Here is a 25,377-nt window from a genome sequence, read left to right on the forward strand (position 1 = left end):
TGTGAACAGGGAACGCGACTCCCAACTCTGCTGTACTGTCCTCTCCCAAGCGCTTTAGTACAGTGCTCTGCACACTGCAAACTCTCCATAAATACTGATTGATCAATTGCCTTCAAGCATGCTAACATCTCACCTCTATTTTTTAAAAAAACTCCTTCCCAGATCCTTCTGCACCCTCCAGCTATCATCTCCTCTACCTGCTCCTATTCCTGTCGAAACTCTTCCAAGTGGGAATGGTCAGAGACAGAGAAGTCAATGTAAGGGTCATTCCCATTCAGGGAGGAATATGCTGCTTCCCAACAGCTGGATTTGTGTGGGAATAAGGACACACTGTCTGTTCTCCAGAGCTAGGCGAGTACCAGACGGTTTTGCAGGCTGGGGACGTGGAGGTCAAAAAAAAAATTACCTGCGATACCTGATTACAGTCCCTCTAGACTGCAAGTTCGTTACGGGCCGGGAACAAGTCTGCTAGTTTTGTTGCACTGTACTCTCCCGTGCTTAGTACAGAGCTCTGCACAGAGTAAGCGCTCGATAAACTAATTGACTTCCAGTCCTTACACTGCCGACTTCCAGAACCCTTGTCAATTCCTCATTCGAGACTTACTGTATGCTGAACACTGTACTAAGCGCTTGAGAGAGAACAATACAGCATTGAACAGTCACAGTCCCCGCCCACAACGTGCTTACAGTCCACTGGCACCACTCAGTCTCTAGGGTCCCCCCAACACACACACCCACACTCAAAAAATGGCAAGGGAATAGGGAATCTTGCCCCCCACGGATTCCAATGGGGGAAAGGGTTCCTGAAATCTTCTGCCAACATCTTTAAGGACAGCCCCGTTTCCCTTTCTGGTCAGGGGGCATCCAACACCCTAGCGCCCTCTAGAAGGGGGAAGACTCCTTACTTAACTATGAATGATTTGGGAAAGAAAATTACTCACCTCCTCTTCGTTGTCATCCTCTTCCTCAAGAGTTTGCTTTGATGGGACCTCTTTTCCCTCGTCAAGAATTCTATTCTTTGCATATAAACTTCTCCCACAGGTTATATTGGTTTGGGTCTGAAGAATACCATTAAAGATTTTCTGCTGCTGGGCCTAGTTCAGAAAAAGATAAAGATCCAAAGCAGGTTATTTAAGCTGTTCCCATAAATTTGGGATTCAACCAAAATATTCAGTGGAGTTTCAAGTCAACATTTTCAGTTCAGCTCCAATGTGAAAGAGCAATTTTCCTTGGCATTTGGCTGCTCTGACCAAGAGCTACAGTTCAATCCCTAAAGATCCCCCAGATTGGTATGAAGCAGTGTGGTCTAGTGGATAGAGCATGGCCAGTCAGAAGGACCTATGGACCTATGTTCCAGTCCCAGCTCTGCCACTTGTCTGTGTGACCCCGGGCAAGTCACTTCCCTTCTCTGTGCCTCAGTTTCCTCATCTGTAAAATGGGGATTAAGGCTGTGAACCTCATGTGGAACAAGGACTGCGTCTAACCTGATGAGCTTGTATTTATCCCAGTGCTTCGTCCAGTGCCTGGTACACAGTAAGCGCTTCACAAATATCAAAAAAACCAACAACCTACAGGGGTGAAGGGTGAGATCAAAACTGCGTCCTTATTCCCACACAAATCCAGCTGTTGGGAAGCAGCATAGACTAGGGGATAGAGCACGGGCCTTGGAGTCAGAGGACCTGGGTTCTAACCCCAGCTCCACCACTTGTCTGTGTGACCTTGGGCAAGTCACTTCATTTCTCTGTGCCTCAGTGACCTCATCGGTGAGCCCCACTTGGGACAGGGGCTGTGTACAACCTGACTAGCTTGTATTTACCCCAGCGGTTAGTATAGGGCCTGGCGCATAGTAAAGAGTTTAACAAATACCACAAAAAAAAAATCTGACCACCCAGGAAGGTTTATGGAAAGATGGGATTAAAGAGTCCATGGCCTGTGTCATGTAGGATCTCCCCTTATTTTTAATGGTTTGGGGGTTTTTAAATGGTATTTGTTATGCGCTATGTGCCAGGCACTGTATTAAATGCTGAGATAAACACAAAGGTGACACAGTCCATGTTCTACATGCGACTCACACCCTTAATTTCCATTTTACAGATGAGGTAACTGAGGCACAGAGAAGTGAAGCGATTTGTCCAGGGTCACACAGCAGACAAATGGAGGAACGGGGTTAAAAACCCAGGTCCTTCTGACTCCCAGGCCTCTTCTGTATTTTATCAGATTCCCACTTCTTACCAATCTGGGGGAATCTTCGGAGATTTAAGTTCGGCGTTGGTGAGGCAAGCTGGATAGAACAGTAGGCCACGCTGCTCCCGAATGTTTCTCCCAGTGATCCTATCTACACCAATATGCTTCCCTCTCGTTCATCAGACAATCCACGGACCCCAATTTCTCTCCAAAGACACGACTTCCCTCACCCTCTTCTCAGATGGTTCAACCATGTCTCCTGGCGACGCCACGGTTCGGGGAAAGGAAGCCGGAGAAGAACGCAGAGCTCTGGGAAACTTGTTCTTAACGTTGCGAAGCAACGGAGGAGCACCGTGGCCTAGTGGATAGAGCACAGGTCTGGGAGTCCAAAGGTCATGGGTTCTAATCCCAGCTCCACTGCTTGTCTGCTATGGGACCTTGGGCAAGTCATTTCACTTCTCTGTGACTCAGTTTCCTCATCTGTAAAATGGGGTTTAAGACTGTGAGCCTCCCTGTAAAACAGGGATTATGTCCAATCTGAATAGCTTCTCTCTACCCCAGTGCTTAGAACAGTGCCCGGAACATATTAATGCTTAACAAATACCATAATTACTAATTATTATTATTATGCTGGGGTGGGAGTGATGGTGGACATAAAAGGTCACAGAAAGCTACGCTTCTTCATAACTGTATAAGGTGAGAGCTAAATGGTACTCAGAATATTAGGTGTGCCAGCTCAAACCCACGATTGGTAGGGAAAATCTCTGCTTCATAGAATTAAAAACCAGGGCAAGTAAATGAACTTTTAGTGGTAGGGGAGGTTTGGGGCTATGACAGTTCTCAGACACTGTGAGGAGCTTCATGAGCAGATGTGGACTTCTTTACACTCCTGAAAACCAAAATCAGAGGGCAGCCAAACCCCACCCCATTTTCTCCTGATTTTCCTCCACAATCTCCTCCCCGCACCTCTTTCACCCTCTCAATCCAATCTGCTGCCCTTCATTTCAGTCACTCGTGGCTTAGTGGAAAGAGCCCGGGCTTGGGAGTCAGAGGTCATGGGTTCCAATCCCGCTCCGCTGCTCGTCAGCTGTGTGACCTTGGGCAAGTCACTTCACTTCTCTGTGCCTCTGTTACCTCATCTGTAAAATGGGGATGAAGACTGTGAGCCCTACATGGGACAACCTGATTACCTTGTATCTACCCCAGTGCTTAGAACAGTGCTTGGCACTTAGTAAGCACTTAACAAATACCAACATTATTATTATTATTTTGACAAAGAATGAGTGCACCATAAACTCCACACGTGAAGAACTCATTGTGGGCAGGGAATATCAATGTTTATTGTTGTGTTGTACTTTCCCAAGCGCTTAGTACAGTGCTCTGCACTCAGTAAGTGCTCAATAATTGCAGCTGAATGACAAACAGAACCCATCTTCCCTCCTAAACCCACATATCCTCCTGCCTTTCCCATCCCAAGTCTATAGCTCCATCATTTACCGGGTCCCCAGATCGCATAATCTTGGTCTTCTGTCTTTCACCCACATTTACACTGCCTTTAAATCCTGCTAGGCTTTTTTTCTTTTCTCTACAATATTACCTAGTATCAGCCCTTCTTCTCCACTCTTACCAACCTCCACCAACCTCTTGTCATTTGCTGGCTGGATTTCAGAGGATGTGGTTTTTCAGAGTCAGGCAAGGAAAGAAATGGAGTGAGAGAATATGCTCACAGAAAGGACTGGCAAAAGAAAACCAGGAGAGAAAAGAAATAAACTGAAAAGAAAAGTCATAAATATGACTTTATAAAAAGTATATAAAAATACTTTATAAAAATATATAAAAGTCATAAATATAAATATGAGTTATAATAAGTCTAGAGAAAAAAGCAAAATATCATTTTTCTCCAATACAATATTTTCAGTTACAAAGCAGCAGATGTGATCTTGAAGACCTTGCATTATAGGCAAAATGGTGATATAATAAATGATCCATGAATAATCAATTATTATTATATCACAGTTATCCCTGATTCAAAGGGAATTAATAGAGTACGAGATATATGATTTAAAGATCCCCCAAGACTGATATCGCTCAATAAAACTCCTCTGTTATTATGTCCCACACCGGCTGAATGTTTTCCTCCTTGCCCATCATTTTTTTTTTTGCTGTATTAAAAGTGGTAAAGTTGCTAAACAACGAAGGAATGAAAAATGCTGTATGAAACAAAACAATACAAAACAATACAGCTGAGGCAAAAGCTGGGAAGGGTAGTCTTAGCTCACCGTGGTAGGGGACAAGCCTATACACTCTGTTGTACTGTACTCTCCCAAGTGCTTAGTATGGTGCTCTGCATACAGTAAGTGTTCAATAAATACCAATGACGATGATGATGATGATGATGATGAAATGAAGTCTAACAGGATCCCTCCTTGACCAAGAGCAGGGCCCAAAAACCACATCTTCCAAATTCACTTGGGCCAACTGGTGGATCGGGTTATACCCAGAAGACATGTTGTGGGAAGGATATTCCCTCCAACTTCTATCATGCTATTAATGATAATAACAATAATAACAATAATAATGATAACAGTGGGATTTGTTAAGTGCTTACTATGTACTAAGCTCTGAGAGGGAATACAAGCAAACTGTACAAGCAAACTGGGAAAGCCCCTGTCCCACACCGAGCTCACAGGCTTAATCCCCATTTTACAAGAGAGGTAACTGAGGCACAGAGAAGTGAAATGACTTGCCCAAGGTCATACAGCAGACAAGAGGCGGAGTCGGAATCAGAACCCATGACCTTCTGACTCCCAGGCCCATGCTCCATCCACTAGGCCATGCTGCTTCTGCTATTACCCAAACTGTGTAATGAAGACACGTGTTCTAGCAGAATTGACCTCACGATGACATGTTTACCCAGAAAACCCAGAATCCCACAATGAATACAAATGGAGACAATTACAAACAGAGTTAATTTGCGTCTCACCTGTTTCATTGCCGTTTCGCCTATTTTGTCGGAATGCTTTCGAATACTCTCTAAGAAGTCCTTGAGGTCGGACATGGAAATATCTTTTATTTCCTCACGCAGTTTGGGAAGATTTTCTATCATTATCTGACAAAAGCGGTACTGGCTCACCCGGGGGAAATACGTGTTTTCTAACTGTTCCATAGTTTTTAGAGCCGAGTAATACCTGTAAGGATAGTTGAGAGAGAGAGAGAGAGAATAGGATGAAAATAGCTTTTCCCCATCAATAGCAAAAACGGATAGGACCTCAGTTTTGTTTTACTCTGCTAACAGTAGACTCTCCCTCCACAGGACATACAAATCAGAAGGCATTCTGCTCTCCCTGGCACCTTTCTCCCCCAATCCAATCAGGTGGGTAGTCCTCGGGGTGCCAGGGACTGAATCTGTCCAACTTGTATTTCTCCCAGCACTCAGCACAGTCCACTCAGCAGGTAGTTAATAAACGTCATTATTGCTAATAGTTGCTTGGGCTTTCTTCTCATGATATCATTATTACGGTGCTATCCTTGACTCTTTTTTTCAATCCCCATGTTTATAATAGTAATTATTATGGTACTTGTTAAGTGCTTACTGTGTGTCAAGCACTGCTCTAAGGGCTGGGGTAGATTCGAGATAAATTGGAAACAGTCCCCGTCCCACAAAGGGCTAACCCTCTGAATCCCCATTTTAGAGATGAGGTAACTGAGGCCCAGAGAAGCAAAGCGACTTGCCCGAGGTCACGCAGCAGACATGTGACGGAGCTGGGATCAGTCCCCATGACCTTCTGACTCCCAGGCCTGAGCTCTATCCACTAAGCCACGATGTTCTATTGATCATCAGAGTGTCGGTTTTTCCTCCACATCTCCAGAATCCGGCCTTTCCTTTCCACCCAAACTATCACCATGTTGATGCCTGGACCATTTTCATATCATATCATAACCCAATTATGACATCAGCCACCTGGCAGATCTCCTGTCTCTCCCCGCTCCAGTCCATACTTCACACTGCTTTCAAGAGCATGTTTCTACAACACTGTTCTGTGTACATCTCCTCACTTCTCAAAAACTTCCAGTGTTTGCCCATTCCTTTCTACACTGAACAACAGAAAGGCGCGCCCTGAAGTCCCATTTCCTGCACAGTGGAGGGTGGGCAGGGGCTCAACCAGGTGTGGCTTGGAGCCTCTTTAATATAGGACATCTCATTACTATTATTACTAATAAATAATCATTAATAATACTACTACTAATAATAACTATGGTATTTGTTAAGCAGTTACTATGTGCCGGGCACTGTACTAAGCGCTGAGGTGTATATAAGCAAATGGGGTTGGACACAGTTCCTGTCCCGCACAGGGTTCATAATCTTAATCCCCATTTTATATATGAGGTAACTGAGGCAGAGGGCAGAGAAGTGACTTGCCCAAGGCCACACAGCAAACAAGTGGCAGAGCCAGGATTAGAACCTGTGATCTTCTGACTCCAAGATCTATACAGTAGAAAGAGCCCGGGCTTGGGAGTCAGAGGTCATGGGTTCGAATCCCGGCTCTGCCGCTTGTCAGTTGTGTGACCGTGGGCAAGTCACTTCACTTCTCTGTGCTTCAGTTACCTCATCTGTAAAATGGGGATTAACTGTGAGGCTCACGTGGGACAACCTGATTACCCTGTATCTCCCCCAGCGCTTAGAACAGTGCTCTGCACATAGTAAGTGCTTAACAAATACCAACATTATTATTCTCACTTCTTGCCATCACTGTGCAATATTTAGTTGGCAAGCAGCATGGCCTAGGGGATAGAGCACAGGCTTGGGAGTCAGAAGGACCTGGGTTCTAATTCCAGCTCCACCACTTGTCTATAGTAGGATCTTGGGCAAGTCACTTAACCTCTCTGGGCCTCAGTTCCCTCATCTGTAAAAAAAGGGGATTAAAACTGTGAGCCCCATGTGGGACACGGACTGTGTCCAATTTGATTAAGTTATATCTACCCCAGGGCTTTGTATAATGCCTGGCACAAATGCGCACTTAACAAAATACCATTAAAAAAAAGGCAGCTAGAAGCCTGGAGAGATTTCTTTGGTTTGTAATTAAGGACTGCTTACCTGAAGTAGTGGGAAATTTAAGGACTCTATCTCCCAGATTCTGTCTGGAGTCTGTCCTCTTCCCTTGGTGACTCTTGCTTGTTGTTGTTGCCAAACTGCTTCACCTCTCTATTACTGAAACCTGGCTCTCCCGAGACGACACGGTCTCCCGGACGGCTCTTTCCTGAGGGGGCCTCACCTTCTCCCTCTCCCCAAAACTCAGAAAGTGCTCTGTGTCTCAGTTACCTCATTTGTAAAATGGGGATTAACTGTGAACCTCACGTGGGACAACCTGATTACCCTGTATCTACCTCAGTGCTTAGAACAGTGCTCTGCACATAGTAGGCACTTAATAAATACCAACATTATTATTATTATTATTTTCCTACCCCCTTGTCTATCCTTGCGTCGGTAGACGGTGTTTCTCTCCACAAAACAGTATCCGGTGGAAGGATTCAACTCCGGGTTCTGAGGTCGATCCGTGATCTGAGATGGAGACTAGCCTAGAAGTGGCGTAGCCTAGTGGATAGAGCACGGGCCTGGGACTCAGAAGGTCGTGGGTTCTAATCCCGGATCTGCCACTTGTCTGCTGTGTGGCCTTGGGCAAATCACTTCTCTGGGCCTCAGTTCCCTCATCTGGAAAATGGGGATTAATACTGTGACCCCCATATGAGACAGGGACTATGTCCAACCTGATTACCTTGTATCTACCCCAGCGCTTAGAACGGTGCTGACACATAGTAAGACCTAACAAATACCATCATTTTCGGGCTATGTTTAGGATTTGTCATGCACAGGCTATGTAACCTCGGTCTTCTTAAAAATCCCTTCCTTGCTGAATGTTCTGCGACAAATGTTTTCTCCCAACACCCTCTTCACTCTCTTTTGCCCCTCTGTTACACTTAGCAGCTTAGCAAGCTTCCCAAGCTTAGCAGAGTGTTCTGCATACAGCAAGCATTCAATAAATACCACTGGTTGATAAATAAATACGAATGAGTGATTTGTCAGAATGTCATCCTTGCCAGTTGAAGTCTGAGGCCTAAATACCAGAGACTCCATGATGGAGTTGGGCCTGAAATCCAGACCTTCAAACATTCAAACCCATGACCTTTCCTCCGAGCCGGGCTCTCTTGGGAAATCTACGTTTCCACACCTCACTCAACAAGTAAGAATTCCCCCCGTCTTTTGGACTTCAAATGGGGCATGAAAGACGCAACTTGGTGGACGACCGATCACAAAACCCAGGCACATTATCCCAGGGGCTCTGAATGCAGTTTCTCTTGCTCCGACGAATAAGGCTGCAGCCAAGAAACTCAGGGCAAAGCAATATGCCTACAGCCCCCTCCAATGGGGAAACAGAGGAAACTGGCCCTGGCTGAAAGAGTTTGGAATGTGCTGGGAATTCCCACTGTCTATCCGGCGGAAGACAAGCAGGTGAGCGAGAGAGAGCCTGTGTGCACAAACAGGTCACTCATCCAGTGGCTCCTGCACTGACCACTGCACTGACCAATTCCACAGACCAACGTTGAGAAGCCGTGTGGTCTAATGGCTAGAGCCTGGGCCTCTAGCCGGAAGGACCTGGGTTCCAATCCCAGCTCTACCATTTGTCTGCTGAGAGACCTCGGGCAGGTCACTTAACTTCTCTGGGCCTCCGTCACCTCATCTTTAAAATGGGGATTAAGACTGTGAGCCCCTTGTGGGACAGGGACTGTGTCTAATCTGATTAGCTTGTATTTACACCAACGCTTAGTACAGTGTCTGGCACATAGTAAACACTTGCCCATCACTGTAGACGGCACCACCATCCGTCCCATCTCACAAGGGGGTTTTCCTTGACTCCTCTCGCTCATTCAACATACATATTCAATCCATCACCAAATCCTGTCAGTCCCATCTTCACAACATCGCTAACATGTGCCCTTTCCTCTCCATCCATACTGCTATCACATTAATACAATCCCTCATCCTATCTCGACTAGATTACTACATCAGTCTCCTTGCTCACCCCCCTTCAACCTCCTGTCTCTCTCCACTCCAGTCCATACTTCACTCCACTGCCCGGATCATTATTTTACAAAAGCACTCAGGACATGTCACCGCCCCCCAATCCCAAAAATCTCCAGTGGTTGCCCATCCAACTCCGTATCAAACAAAAACTCTTCACCGTTGGCTTTAAAGCACTCCATCACCTTGCCCTCTCCTACCTCACCTCGCTTATCTCCTTCTACAATCCAGCTCGATAACTTCACTCCTCTGGTGCTAACCATCTCGCTATGCTTCAATCTTGCCTGTCTCGTTGCCGACCCCTAGCCCACATCCTGCCTTTGGCCTGGAGCGCTCTTTCTCCTCAAATCTGACTGATAATTACTCTCCCCCCGTTCCAAGACTTACTATAGGCTTTCCCAGACTAGGCCCCACTTTTTCTCATCTCCCACTCCCTTCTGCATCACCCCAGCTTACTCCCTTTGCTCTCCCAACCCCTCCAGCCCCACAGCACTTAATGTATATATCTGAAATTTTATTTATTTGTATTGATGTCTGTCTTCCCCCATCTGGACTGTGAGCTCAATGGGGGCAAGAATTGTCACTATTTATTGTTGTACTGTACTTTCCCAAGTGCTCAGTACAGTGCTCTGCACACAGAAAGCACATAATAAATACAATTGAGTGAATGAATGAAAATACCGTGAAAAAACACCCCTCCAAAGTCAGTAAAGAGCCATCATTTCCTCCCCAAGATGTTTTCTAAGACAAGTGCAGGGTTTTTTTGGACACTGGGCTAGCAGCCAAGACAGTGGTCAGGGCCTGCAGGGGAAAGGGCTCCAAGTCAAATGGAGGACAAGGGTCAGATTCAGGGCTCAGACCAGGTTTCCACAGCCAGTGGAAGTTGTAGTGGTGATACTGGGCAAGGCCAGAAGGGGAGTGAGGAGGGGAGGAGGGAAGGCGAAAAGGGAAGGAGAGAGTGAAAGCAAGAGCCTGGGCCAAGAGGGGAATGGGAAGGATGGGCAACTTTGGCAGAGCTTAAAGAGTTCCAGTCCATAGGCTGGATAAGATAGGGAAATGGGAGATAGATAATCAAGGAAACAGATAAATTAAGATAGGTATAGTTGTAGCTGGAAGAGAATACTAAAATATGCCCATTTCAGGCATATATATTGTGTATGTATCTATCTATATCTATCTATATATATATATATTCACTGCAGGTATATATTGTATATTCCTGCAATTAAAAAATATATATATATTCACTGGAGGTATATATTGTACATTCCTGCAATTAAAATATATATGTGTGTGTGCATATATATATATATGTTTAGATATATATGTGTGTGTATATATGTGTACATATTGAGTTATAATGCAAATCAATCAATCATTGGTATTTATTGAGCACTTACTATGTGCCAGGCACTGTTCTAAGCACTGGGGTGGATACAAACAAATCAGGGTGGACACAGTCCCTGTTCCATATGGGGCTCGCAATCTCAATCCCCATTTAACAGTTGAGGTAACTGAGGCCCAGAGAAGTGAAGTGACTAGCCCAAGGTCACACAGCAGACAAGTGGCAGAGCCAGGATTAGAACCCATGACCTTCTGACTCCCAGGCCCGTGGTCTATCCATTCCACCACGCTGCTTTTCTAGCCTCCTTAATGACAGACAGTAGCTCCATTAACCACTCTCACCATAGTACTTCATCAGCGATGGATGTATACACATATGCACCATCCGCCCTCCAGCTCCCGATCCACTCTGCCTAAGCAGCGTGGCTCAGTGGAAAGAGCACGGGCTTTGGAGTCAGGGCTCATGAGTTCGAATCCCAGCTCTGCCCCTTGTCGGCTGTGTGACTGTGGGCAAGTCACTTAATTTCTCTGTGCCTCAGTTCCCTCATCTGTAAAATGGGGATTAAGACTGTGAGCCCCACGTGGGACAACCTGATTCCCCTATGTCTACCCCAGCGCTTAGAACAGTGCTCGGCACATAGTAAGCGGTTAACAAATACCAACATTATTATTATTATTATTATTATTATTATCCTCCTGGCCTTGCCGATTCCGCCCTCCCCCAATACCCAAAATCAGCTCTCCATTTCTTCAATGGCTCCACTGTGCCCCCTTCGCATCTCCCAAATCTGCTCCCACGACTCCATCAGCTCCTTCTTTGGGCTGCTTCATTTTTTCTTTCCAGTCCATCCTTGTTTTCGGTGCTGGGCCAGTCCTTGCCCTGGCTGCGGCCTTCTCCCGCTTTTTCTTCTTCCCCACTTCTTCTCCGCTTGTAACCGCAGCAGGATCACCACAGCCCCGGGACCTAAGCCAGGAAGCGGTGGGCCCTCCCTTGGCCTCTTGCCCGACCCCGGCTGTCCCTTGGCCTCTTGCCCGACCCCGGCTGGCTGTACAGCTCCGGCTCCAGGGGACCCAGGAAGGGAGGGAGGGAGCCGGTATCCGGAGAATCTGTCCACCTGGCCGCAAAACAAGTTTTTAAAAAATCCCCAGCCTCAGAGCCCCACTCCTTCCACCGGACCAAAATCAGGGCACAGGGCACACTCTGAACGGAAGAGGAGCACGGCTGAGGCACACAAGTCTTCTTCAGAATAAAACTATCCACTAAATAGTATGTGAATAATACATACAAAGTGCACACTAGATGATTCTGAAAAGATGAAATATCACGGCAAAAGACTTTCCCTCCAAGGATCGTAGAACTTAACGGGTGTAAGAACTGACCCTAAAAATCTAGCAGTGTTCGATAAAAATGCCAAACTTAAAATAAACTCAAATTTCATTTTTCCAGCCGCAATTATTGGCTGGGTCCTTTAGAAAGGTGATAAAATTTGCACTCAAGTGGCTTTATTCGACTCACATGGTCCACTCTGGACTCAAAACTGCTAGCTTCATCTCTCAAATTCAGAGCTTCATTCAAGGAAGCTATGCAGGGGCTTTTCACAGTTGAATAGGAAAAACTCACACTGGCTATTCAGCCGACTTAGTCCGTTATGTAACTGAAGCAAAACAAATGAATTATTAGGGCCACTCTCAGACTTAGGAAAATACAAACTTCCTCATTTTACCCTAAGGAGAAAATGCCCATCATTTTATAAAAAGAGGAAATGTTGGAAATTTTTTCATGCATCTTTACACCAGTAGAGACCTCAGGAAAGAAACAGAAAAACCAAAGGTCAAAAGAGTTGGTTAGGCAAATTAGAAAAGAGAATGAATACTAAAATAAAATTAATCACTTGGCTGAAAAAGCCCAAAATCGTATCTTCCTGCCGGTCACTCTTTAACCCAATCTGGATTTCTCCCCACTAAAAGGTCTGCCCCTTTAGATCCTTCACTTAATACTAGGTTTCATTCAATAGTATTTATTGAGCGCTTACTATGTGCAGAGCACTGTACTAAGCGCTTGGGATGAACAAGTCGGCAACAGATAGAGACAGTCCCTGCCGTTTGACGGGCTTACGGTCTAATCGGGGGAGACGGACAGACAAGAACAATGGCAATAAATAGAGTCAAGGGGAAGAACACCTCGTAAAAACAATGGCGACTAAATAGAATCAAGGCGATGTACATTTCATTAACAAAATAAATAGGGTAATGAAAATATATACAGTTGGGCGGACGAGTACAGTGCTGAGGGGATGGGAAGGGAGGGGGGAGGAGCAGAGGGAAAGGGGGGAAAAGAGGGTTTAGCTGCGGAGAGGTGAAGAGGGGTGGTAGAGGGAGTAGAGGGAGAAGAGGAGCTCAGTCTGGGAAGGCCTCTTGGAGGAGGTGAGTTTTAAGTAGGGTTTTGAAGAGGGAAAGAGAATCAGTTTGGCGGAGGTGAGGAGGGAGGGCGTTCCAGGACCGCGGGAGGACGTGGCCCGGGGGTCGACGGCGGGATGGGCGAGACCGAGGGACGGCGAGGAGGTGGGCGGCGGAGGAGCGGAGCGTGCGGGGTGGGCGGTAGAAAGAGAGAAGGGAGGAGAGGTAGGAAGGGGCAAGGTGACGTAGAGCCTCGAAGCCTAGAGTGAGGAGTTTTTGTTTGGAGCGGAGGTCGATAGGCAACCACTGGAGTTGTTTAAGAAGGGGAGTGACATGCCCAGATCGTTTCTGCAGGAAGATGAGCTGGGCAGCGGAGTGAAGAATAGACTGGAGCGGGGTGAAAGAGGAGGAAGGGAGATCAGAGAGAAGGCTGACACAGTAATCTAGCCGGGATATAACGAGAGCCCGTAGCAGTAAGGTAGCTGTTTGGGTGGAGAGGAAAGGGCGGATCTTGGCGATATTGTAAAGGTGAAACCGGCAGGTCTCGGTAACGGATAGGATGTGTGGGGTGAACGAGAGAGACGAGTCAAGGATGACACCGAGATCGCGGGCCCGAGAGACGGGAAGGATGGTCGTGCCATCCACAGTGATAAAGAAGTCTGGGAGAGGACCGGGTTTGGGAGGGAAGATGAGGAGCTCAGTCTTGTTCATGTTGAGTTTTAGGTGGCGGGCCGACATCCAGGTGGAGACGTCCCGGAGGCAGGAGGAGATGCGAGCCTGAAGGGAGGGGGAGAGGACAGGGGCGGAGATGTAGATCTGCGTGTCATCTGCGTAGAGATGGTAGTCAAGCCGTGAGAACGAATGAGTTCACCGAGGGAGTGAGTGTAAATGGAGAACAGAAGAGGGCCAAGAACTGACCCTTGAGGAACTCCAACAGTTAAAGGATGGGAGGGGGAGGAGGCACCAGCGAAAGAGACCGAGAATGACCGGCCAGAGAGGTAAGAGGAGAACCGGGAGAGGACGGAGTCCGTGAAGCCAAGGTGAGATAAGGTATGGAGGAGGAGGGGGTGGTCGACAGTGTCAAAGGCAGCAGAGAGGTCAAGGAGGATCAGAATGGAGTAGGAGCCATTGGATTTGGCAAGAAGGAGGTCACGGTGACCTTAGAGAGAGCAGTCTCGGTAGAGTGGAGGGGACGGAAGCCAGATTGGAGGGGGTCTAGGAGAGAATGGGAGTTAAGGAATTCTAAGCAGCGATCGTAGACGACTCGTTCTAGGATTTTGGAAAGGAAGAGTAGTAGGGAGATAGGCCGATAACTGGAGGGGGAAGTGGGGTCAAGAGCGGGTTTTTTTAGGATGGGAGAGACATGGGCATGTTTGAAGGCAGCGGGGAAGGGGCCATTGGAGATTGGTTAAAAATAGAAGTTAAGGAAGGGAGGAGGGCAGGGGCGATGGTTTTAATAAGGTGAGAGGGAATGGGGTCCGAGGCTCAGGTGGAGGGGGTGGCACTTGCGAGGAGGGAGGAGATCTCCTCTGAGGATACTGCAGGGAAGGATGGGAAAGTAGGGGAGAGGGTTGGTGGGGGGGAGGGGAGAGGCGGAGGGGTGACTTTGGGGAGCTCAGACCTGACTGTGTTGATTTTCGTGAGGAAATAGGTGGCCAGATCATTGGGGGTGAGAGATTGGGGGGGGGGGGACAGGGGGCCTAAAGAGAGAGTTAAAGATCCGGAACAATCGGCGGGGGTGATGGGCATGGGTGTCGATGAGGGAGGAGAAGAAGTTTTGCCTGGCGGAGGAGAGGGCAGAGTTAAGGCAGGAAAGGATAAATTTGAAGTGTGTGAGGTCGGCTCGGTGCTTGGACTTTCGCCAGCAGCGCTCAGCAGCTCGAGCATAGGAGCGTAGGAGGCGGACAGAGGAGGTGATCCGGGGCTGTGGGTTAGTGGAGCGAGAGCGGCGGAGGGAAAGGGGGGAGAGAGAGTCGAGATGAGTAGAGAGGGTGGAGTTGAGAGCGGAGACCTGATCGTCCAGAGTGGGAGGTGAGGACAGGGCGGCAAGGTGAGGAGAGATGCTTTTGGAAAGACGGATGGGATCGAGAGAGCGGAGGTCTCTGTGGGGCAGTAGCGAAGATTTGCAGGGGGAGGGAGTATGAGAGATGAGGCAGGTGAGAAGGTTATGGTCAGAGAGAGGGATTTCAGAGTCGGTGAGGGAGGAGATAGTGCGGCGGTAGGAGATGACGAGATCGAGGGTGTGACCGAGTCGGTGAGTGGGCGCGGTATGGTGGAGGAGGAGGTCGGCAGAGTCGAGGAGGGATAGCGGGCGGGCGGCAGAGGAGTCGTCGGGTACATCCATATGGATGTCCAAGTCTCCGAGGATCAGAGTGGGCAGAGAGAAGGAGAGAAGGAAGGTGAGAAAGGGGTCAAGGTGATTGAAGAAGTCGGAGGTGGGACCGGGAGGGCGGTAGATGACAGCGACGAGTAACTGGAGGGGGTGGTAGAGGCGAATGATATGGGCTTCGAAGGAGGGGAAGGAGAGGGGGGGGGAGAAGGGATAGTGCGGAAGCGGCAACGGGGTGAGAGGAGGAAACCGACGCCTCCTCCCTTACCGGTAAGGGAGGAGGCGTCGGTTTCCTCCTCTCACCCCGTTGCCGCTTAGTCTGGGGGAGTGGGAGAAGGAGAGGCCTCCACTGGAGAGAGCGGCGGCGGAGACCGCGTCTTCGGGAGAGAGCCACGTTTCCGAAAGGGCGAGGAGGAGGAGAGAGCGGGAGAAGAAAAGGTCATGGACGAAAGGTAGCTTACCTGTAATAGAGCGGGGCTTCCAGAGGCCACACTTGAAAGTAGCTGTGGGTGCAAGGGGGGGAGGGGGGGAAGGGCGGGGGGAGGGGAGGGTTTGGATGGGAAGGAGGTGGCGGGGCCCTGGACGGGGAGTGGGGGATGAGGGGTAGCGGTGGGACAGGAGGACTGGGATGGGGCGTGGGTGGGGAAGAGAGAAGGGGGGAGGGGGTGAGGAGGGGGTTTGGTGAGGGGGTGAGGAGGGGGAGGGGGAAGAGGGGTAGCGCTGGTAAAGTGGGGTTCTAGGGCGGGGGAGGGGAGGGGGGGAGGAGACAGAGGAGAGAGCGGGAAAGAGCTGAGCGAGAGAGGGGAAGGGGAGGGTAGGTTTTGGCCGTCTATGCTCCCAAAATTGCCTGGATTCCTCTAGACTGTAAGCCCGCTGTGGGCAGGCAATGTGTCCGTTAAATCATTGCATCGTACTCTCCGAAGAGCTTAGTATAGTGCCCTGTACACAGTAAGCGCTCAATTTTATTTGTATGGTATTTGTTAAACACTTATTCTGTGTAAGGCACTATTCTAAGCACTAGGGTAGATTCTAGCAAATCAGGTTGGACACAATCCATGTCCCACATGGGGCTCACAATCTTCATCCCCATTTTACAGATGAGGAAATGAGGCCCAGGGAAGTGAAGTGACTTGCACAAAGTCACACAACAGACAAGAGGAGGACCCGGGATTAGAATCCAGGTCCTTCTGATTTTCCGGGGCTCTGCTCTACCCACTAGGCCATGCTGCTTCCCCTAAATACAACTGATTTATTGATTGAGTCCAACTGTCCCCACATAGGCAATGCTGGGTTGGAGTGATTACAGTTAAACCAAAGACTGGAATACTCTTCCATGACACTCAACACTGCAAAAGAGAAATGTTTGAACACTGAAGATATAAAGAATTGCAAAGAGATTAGTGGAAATTAGGAATCACAATGTAAAATCTTTTAGCTGAAAAGTTTGCACTCAAGTTTTAATTTATTAAAAAAGTTCCCCAAATATCTGCAAAGGGAATGAGAGAACCATCTGAAAATTACTAGAAGAGTTAAACATAATATACAGTACCGCTGCAGCCGAATGACTCCTAAATCAGTCATGGCTTTCCCATCTTTCACTACTCCAAAAAGAAATAAGACTGGAGAGTGTTCAGATGATGTCTCTTTGAGCCAGTTCTGCGGTTCCTACATTCACCACAAAACAGTCCTTAAGGAAAGATAACTCTGCTAATTACCACAAACAGATAAACACTCGAGAAACTCAATAAATCCACAGCCCCAGGAGGAACAGAAAAGCAAAACTATTGGTCTGTCAAGTAGAAGACTGAATCACTAATGTGTGAAAGATTAAGCAATAAATACTAATGAATTAGGAAAAGATTCATTAATACCCCAATCCAAATGAACTCTGTAGGGATCTCATTTACAGGTCTTACTGTTTTAGGTTACTTAAATTAAAATATATTCTGCGCGGTCTAATGTTTTCAATGCGCTTCTGGTTGTTTAAGTTTAAATGGCTCTTTTAGAGCCACAGTGCTGATCTGAATGGAAATACAACACAAGAAGGAAAAATTTATCCCCGCTCCATCTCTATCACCGACCTAGTCCAACGGGTATTAGTTGGAGGGAAAGCAGAGGCTAATTTACGCTCCACGGGATTCCGGGATTTGCAGCACAGGCGTATTACTCGTTGAAAATGTGGCCGAATCACGAACGGTGGTATCGTGGGACACGTTTTTCCATAGATTTACATGCAATTAGTTGGATTCCACTCTCGAATTAGCCCCAACGTAATGACCGAGCATCGTAAATCTCCCCTAGTTCCCCCTTCCTTTTGCTTCTTCCCCTCCCTCGTTTCTACGGGGTTCTCTTGGCCAATCTCCCGTTCCCCTCGAATTCAGCCCTCTCCTCTCATCTCTCCATCCCGACTCCCACTCCTACACGCCAGCTTTTTCTTTCCTGTGTTTGAACTTCAATCATAGCAGCAGCTTTTATCAATCAAGCAACAATATTTATTGATCGCTTACTGTACTGAGCACTTAGAAGAGTACAGCATGGCTCAGTGGAAAGAGCCCGGGCTTAGGGCGCAGAGGTCATAGGTTCTAATCCCGGCTCCACCGCTTGCCAGCTGAGTGACTTTGGGCAAGTCACGTCACTTAAGTCCGAATTGTACATTCCAAGCGCTTAGTACAGTGTTCTGCACATAGTAAGCGCTCAATAAATACTATTGAAAGAAAAATACTATTGAATGAACTTAATTTCTCTGTGCCTTAGTTACCTCATCTGTAAGATGGGGATTAAAACATTGAGCCCCACGTGGGCCAACCTGATCACCTTGCATCCCCTCAGTGCTTAGAACAGTATTTTGCACATAGTAAGCGCTTAACAAACACCACCATTATTATTAATAATTATTATTAATAATTAATTAATGATTAAGAGAAGCAGCGTGGCTCAGTGGAAAGAGCACGGGCTTGGGAGTCAGATGTCATGAGTTCGAATCCCGCCTCTGCCACTTGTCAGCTGTGTGACTGTGGGCAAGTCACTTCACTTCTCTGGGCCTCAGTTACCTCATCTGTAAAACGGGGAGTAACTGTGAGCCTCACGTGGGACAACCTGATTACCCTGTATCTATCCCAGTGCCTAGAACAGTGCTCGGCACATAGTAAGAGCTTAACAAATACCAACATTAATTAATTATTATTATTACAACACAATATCAGATAGATGCTACAGGCCCAGCAGGCCATGACATCACAGAGTAAGCATTCAATCAATGGTATTTACTGAGCATTTACAATGTGCAGGGCACTGTACTAAGCGCTTGGGAGAGTACAATTCAACAGAATTAGCAGACACGTTCACTGCGCTCAATAAATACAATTGAATGAATGTATGAATGATCCTTGCCCTTGGGGAATTTACCTTCCCTGTTCTTTTCCAGGGCTTGAAACCCCATCCCCGCTATTAATATAAGCATCTGGTCATACTCAGTGGTATTTATTGAGCGCTTACTGCATGCAGAGCACTAGAGTAAGCACTTGGGAGAGTACAACACAACAGAGTTGGTAGACACTTTCCCGGCCCGCAACAAGCTTACAGTCCAGAGGACTCCCTCATCATTCCCCCAGCAACAGTTGTCCCCGTCCCCATGGCAGCGGTAAATAGGTAAAAAGTCACATTGTACTTTCGGCTTCGGCAATTGTCATCACCAAAAATAGCTTCAAAATAATAATTATAGAGAAGAAGCGTGGCCTAGTGGATAGAGCACGGGCCTGGAGGTCAGAAGGATCTGGATTCTAATTCCGCCTCTGCCACTTGTCCACTGGATGACTCTGGGCAAGTCCCTTCACTTCGCTGTGCCTCGATTACCTCATCTGTAAAATGGGGATTAAAAATGTGAGCCCCAGGTGGCCAGGGGCTGTCCAACCTGATGAGCCTATATCTACCTCAGCGCTTACTACAGTGCCAAGGCACAGAGAAAAGCGCTTAACAAATACCATAAAAACATAATAATGATAACAACCTGGCAGGGAGAGGGGGAGTGAAGAGAGTAAAAGAGGAATTGACTTACCGCCGGTGATTGGATGAAACATTTAGGGACAGGGTTTACATATGCTAGAATTGTCAGCAAAATTGCACGATATCCCCCTAGGTTGCCAGTATCACAAAGTGGTTTTTAAAAAAATGAATAATAGTATTTGTTAAGTGCTTACTATGTGCCAGGCGCTAAGCGCTGGGGTGGATACATGCAAATTGTGTTGAACACAGTCCCTGTCCCATATGGGGCTCACAGTCTCGATTCCCATTTTACAGATGAAGGATCAGAAGCACAAAGAAGTTAAGTGACTTGCCCAAGGTCACACAGCAGACACGAGGTGCAGCCAGGAATAGAACCCATGATCTTCTGACGCCCAGGCCTGTGCTCTACCCACTAGGCCAGTCTGCTTCTCATAAAAGATGGCCACAACAAAGTACACTGTACTCAGAAAGCACCTAAGCGCACACATCTCCTGAGACCCTTCTTGGCCCATGGCATCTGGGTGGTTCCTCTCTTTCTACACCCACCTCATTCAATCCACTTGACCAATCCTTCAGGCTCGCCCCATGTGTAGCGATTCTCGGCTTTTAATTCGGTCTCATTTTCACACTCACTTTTGTCAGCATGCACAAAGCAAAGAATGAGCTGTTCTCCATTCAATCCGAACACAAATAAATCAACGGGGATGAACTCAATTAAAATGGCAATCGCATAAAGTCACTCACTTTTTGACACTCATCTGTTCCTTAAGTTTGCTGTACATTTCCAACACTGCATTAAAAAGAAAGACAATTTACATTACACGGATTCACTTTCATTAGAAAGAGAAACAAGAATGATATTTCATAAGATAGAAGTCACACCTACACACTTCTGATTGTCAGTTCAAGCCTCAAGTGTAACCAATGCCTCCAAGAGGGGGAAAAAAAGTGATAAAGAGTCTAAAGAAGGGGAGTCAGAGTAGGGTGCTTTAAAATCCCTTCAAAACAAGCCTGGCAAGAAGATCGTAGGGACAAAGGACAAACTCCAAGGTGTCAAGGGGGCTGGTTTTGCCCACATTTCCCAAAATTGGTGCATTCCGAGAGGAGAGGGGCTCCTCTGCCAAAAGTGGGAAAATCCCATCCCCTTTCAGCGTGGGGCCAAGTTTTCCTCAGGGATAGCTGGTTGAGGAAATTCCATTTGGAGCCTCCTGGGCTGTGCTTCCCTGCCCGCCTGCTCCCAAGACCCAGCCTAAAGAAGTTCCACGTGGGCAGGGATTTCTCTCTGTCTTGTGGTCAGGGAACATGCCTACCAACTCTATTCTACTGTACTCTTCCAAGTGCGTAGTACAGTGTTTCGCACACAGTAAACACTCCATAAATACCATTCACTGAATGACTGAGGGCCTAAATGGAAGTGAGGGTGAGCTCATTTGGGGTTATTGTAAATTAAACGTTTCTCCAGCCTCTTTGTGAAGCAGCGTGGCTCAGTGGAAAGAGCACAGGCTTTGGAGTCAGAGGTCATGGGTTCGAATCCCGGATCGGCCACTTGTCAGCTGTGTGAATTTGGGCAAGTCACTTAACTTCTCGGTGCCTCAGTTACCTCATCTGTAAAATGGGGATTAAGATTGTGAGCCCCAAGTGGGACAACCTGATTCCCCTGTGTCTACCCCAGCGCTTAGAACAGTGCTCGGCACATAGTAAGCGCTTAACAAATACCAACAAATACCAAAGCCTTCACATAGCCATGTACCAGTGTGGCCCAAGGGGACAGGTATCTGGTAATAAGGCCATCAACTGGGGCATTTGCAGCTGTACAACTCCAAGGCTTTAAATATCATCTTGGAAACCCCAGCTTTTGTATTTTCCAGTTGCTATTCTTTCCGATTTGGAATGTTGACTAAATCCTGACTTTTGTCATTATCTTCTTCAAGAACCTGGTTTGGCCACGATTACTGGGGACTTAGCAGGGCTCCGGACTGGGTTCCGGGCTGGAGCCGCTAAACCTGCATCTTCCTTGGACTGCTGCTGCGACGCAATCCACACATTTCGCCCTTCGGATGCCAACCCGTGGAGCTGCGTGGCCTAGTGGAAAGAGTGCGGGCCTGGAAGCCGGAGGACCTGGGTTCTAATCCCGGCCCGGCCAATTGCCAGCTGCAGGACTCTGGGCAAGTCACTTCACTTCTCCGGGATTCAGTTCCTTCAACTGTAAAATGGGGATTCAATACCTGTTCTCCCTCCTGCTGGGACTCAAAGACCTACGTGGTGCAGGGACCGTCTCCGATCTACTTAACTTGCTACCCAGCTCTTAGAACACTGCTTGACAACGTAGTAAGCTCTTAACAAACACTATTAAAAACAAGTCACACCATCAATCAATCAATGGTATTTACTGAGCGTGTTCTATATACGGAGCACTGAACTGAGCGCTTGGGAGAATACAAAACAACACCATCTCATCATCGCTCGCCTCAGGTAGCAAAGGGCTGATCAGATGAGTGGACGCTTCACATGTGGAGCTTCCCAGTCTGTCACTGCTTGCCAGGACCACTTGTAAGGCTGCCTGACCCCTGTTATACTGTACTCTCAGGTCCACATCTGTGGGTGATGACACCTGGCAAGCAGATGCAAGAAATCTACCAGTCCAGGTGTCCTAGAGTATCTGTTCTTGGCATCAGGAGGCCTAAAAAGTGCTAAAAAAGATGTAGGCCGCTACCAGAACTTTCTTTTTTTTTCCAGAAACCTAATATAAGTAGTCTCTCAATCAATGAGAGGTATTTATTGAGCACTGAGTCAGAGCACTATACTACAAACTTGGGAGAGTAATAATAATAATAATAGTATTTGTTAAGTGTTTACTATGTGCTGAGCACTGTTCTAAGCGCTAGGGCAGATACAGGGTAATCAGATTGTCCCACGTGGGGCACCCATTTTTTAATTCCCATTTTTACAGATGAGGTAACTGAGGCCCAGGGAAGTGAAGTGAGTTGCCCAAGGTCACACAGCAGACAAGTGGTGGAGCCGGGTTTAGAAACCACGACCTCTGACTCCCAAGCCCGGGCTCTTTCCACTAAGCCACGCTCCTTCTCTTATTGAGTACAACACATCAAAGTCAGTAAACACGCTCCCGGCCCACAACGAGCTTGCAGTCTGGGGGGGGACAGACCTTAAAGAAATAATTTGTAATATGCTATAATATACCTCATAATTTAGTATATAATTAACTGTAAGTGAACATATACTTATACCTATAAGCGCTGTGAGGCTGAGTACATATTAAAAGTATGTGCAGAGCACTGCACTAAGCAGTTAGACGAGTACACTATAGAGTTGGTAGACCAGTTCCCTACTTATAATGAGCTACATGCATAAGTGCTTGACTCTAGAAACTCAAGATACCAAGAAAGAACATAAATTTGGTAATACTTTTTCCCGGGGACATTTTGTCCAATCTACCAAATAGAAGAAGAATAAAATTTTCACAGTTTTAAGGCAAAGGGATTTAGGCACTGCCAAATACCCAGTGAGTCTGTTCTGCATCCAGAACCTCACAGGCTCCAGGTTTTCCTTCCCATCCGAGCCTAAAACGAAAGGGCCCTTAGAGGATTCCAGACCTGACCCTTGTTGGTGAGAGCAGCGAAGAATGAGCAGTAAACTGTACTTTCACATGGAGTCAGATGGAGGGGTGAAAGTAAAAAAGAATTTCTTGCTTGGACACCCACACTGTTTCACATTACCCAGAGCATGTAGCGTGACAAGATCACGTCGGGGACGGGGGGCTCCAGCCCCTCCCCCATCTCCACCTCTCAGGAAGGGAACGGAAAGGCCTAGGAAGGCATCCCTTTCCCCTTCCACTTTTATTTTTTTTTGCCATGAAAAAGCAGATGGCAAATCCAGATTTATGCACTCTTGGTAATTAAGGGGAACCAAGTCAGAGCCCCCTTGGAATATCAATCTTTTATGCCTTGCTCTACATTGTCAGTGCAGTGTCCCAGTGTCTAACCCACGACGCTGTGTGAAGGCAGTTGGAAAGCGGTGTGGTCTAGTGGAAAGAACACGGAGCTGGGAGTCAGAGGACCTGGGTTCTAATCCCGGCTCTGCCTCTTACGCGTCTGCCGTGTAATTATTCATTTGCTGTGTAATTTTGGGCGAGTCACTTGGCTTCTCTGTGCCTCAGTTCCCTCATCTGCAGAATGGGGATTCCCTCTACTTGGACTGTAGGGCCTGATTTTCTTGTATCTACCCCGGCGCTTAATACAATGCTTGGCACATAGTAAGCGCTTAACAAAAACCACTATAGTCATTACTGTTATTATTAATGAGTGCTACATGAGGAGACCCCTCTCAGGGTCAAACCTGGAGAGTTCCAGTACTCTACCAGTCTCCACTACGAGAGGGAGAGTGAAGCAGAGGCCAATCCATTCCTAGCTTGGGCAGTGGCTAGCGAGCGGAAGGCAATCTGCTACAAGTCAAAACTCACCTGTGCTGGGCAGCAGTGACACGGGAGAGAGTCGAGGGCAGAGACTGATTTACTGTGCGAAAAGGGGCAGCTGCTGTATTTTCACCAAGGATACTCTATGGATACACCATCGGAATGACGGCATATGGAAGTGGGGTGCTCTGGGAGAGATGTGTCCATGGCGTCGCTATGGGTCGGACGCGTCTCGACAGCATAAGACGATGACATGAGGGGAAGGATGAAGAGGGGAAGGATGAAGAGGGGAAAGAGGAGAAGGCACCCCTTTTCCCTTCCACTTAGACTGTGAGCTTCATGAGGGACAGGGACTGTGTCCAATCAGATTATCTCATATCTCCACCAGGGGCTTAGTACAGCGCATAGCTTAACAAGCACAATTTTGACAAAAAGCGTCGGGGAGGTACTTAAATGTTTTTGAGCCACGATGGAACCATCTAGTGCAGTACTGCCCAGTGGAAACGGCAAAAACACATTGTTCATTTAGCTATGATTATCACCATTTATTAGGCACCTACTGTGAGCACAGCACCATACTGGCCGCTTGGGAACAGACAACCGAAATTCAGAAGCTGGTCTGGTTTACTTGGTTGGGGCTGCTGTCCCTGTCCCCAGGTCAGCTTCAGTATTTCAACGCTTACTTTTGTTTTGATCGCTCGTCTCTGTGCCGCTCCTCTTTTCTGAATTGTATGTCCGGCCATGAGTGTCGGCCTGTCTCCCCGATTAGCTCTTTGAGGGTTTGGGCCCACGTGTCTTTCTTCTAGGGCTTGCGGACACCCAGGACTGTGCTCTGCCCACAGAACCAGCTCCATAAATGTGGTTGGTGAGGATAAAGCTTTTAGTAATTGGACTGGCCAAAGGGGTTTGGGTTGCTGTCCTGGGGATGGGCTCAAACCGAATGAGACCTCTAGGACCGCGAGACCGGGAATGCTGCAAAGCCAACCCTGAGTTCAGCGCTTAGAACAGTACTTGGCACATAGTAAGCGCTTAACAGATACCATAATTATTACTATTGCTATTTTTTTAAGAGCTTACTACGTGCCGGGCTCTGTACTAAGCGCTGGGGTAGATAAAAGTTGATCAGGTTGGACACAGACCCTATCCCACGTGGGGCTCAGGCTCTTAATCCCCATTTTACACCTGAGGTAACTGAGGCCCAGAGGAGTGAACTGACTTGCCCAAGGCCACCCGGCAGATGAGGGACAGAGCCGGGATTAGAACCCAAGTCCTTCCGACTCCCAGGCCCAGGCTCTATCCACTCGGCCAAGCTGAGGCCTGCAGTCAGGGCCCCAAAAGACTCCCAAGGGTTCAGTGACGCAGGGAGAACAAGAGCTCACCCCCTCCTGCTCGGCTCCAGTTTGGCAAATGACCGCACCTATCAGTTGTATTTACCGAGCACTTACTATGTGCACAGCACTGTACTCTTCGGACTGCCTCTTCCGAAGCAACCCACACTCACTACTCAGGAGCTAATGGGTCCCCGGGGAGGCTCCGGTCAAGTGATGAGCAGAAGATGAGTCAAACCCCAACTTCCGCACTGGCCCAAACGCACTATTGTTCCAGCACTCTTTC

General features: G+C 47.6%; 1 protein-coding gene across 2 annotated transcripts in view; it reads right to left on the minus strand.

Moving 5' to 3' along the window:
• EXOC6 (exocyst complex component 6) overlaps positions 1-25,377 on the minus strand; it is a 188,034-nt gene that overhangs the window by 91,027 nt on the left and 71,630 nt on the right. For both annotated transcript variants that reach the window (XM_029060465.2, XM_029060464.2), the window contains exons 5-7: positions 20,079-20,124; positions 5,168-5,372; positions 942-1,094 (exon numbers count right to left, since the gene is read on the minus strand). In XM_029060465.2, the coding sequence (XP_028916298.1) occupies positions 942-1,094; positions 5,168-5,372; positions 20,079-20,124 (404 nt within the window). The remainder of the gene's footprint in view (positions 1-941; positions 1,095-5,167; positions 5,373-20,078; positions 20,125-25,377) is intronic.

Source organism: Ornithorhynchus anatinus, chromosome 3 (assembly GCF_004115215.2).
Source record: "Ornithorhynchus anatinus isolate Pmale09 chromosome 3, mOrnAna1.pri.v4, whole genome shotgun sequence".
Classification (NCBI taxonomy): domain Eukaryota; kingdom Metazoa; phylum Chordata; class Mammalia; order Monotremata; family Ornithorhynchidae; genus Ornithorhynchus; species Ornithorhynchus anatinus.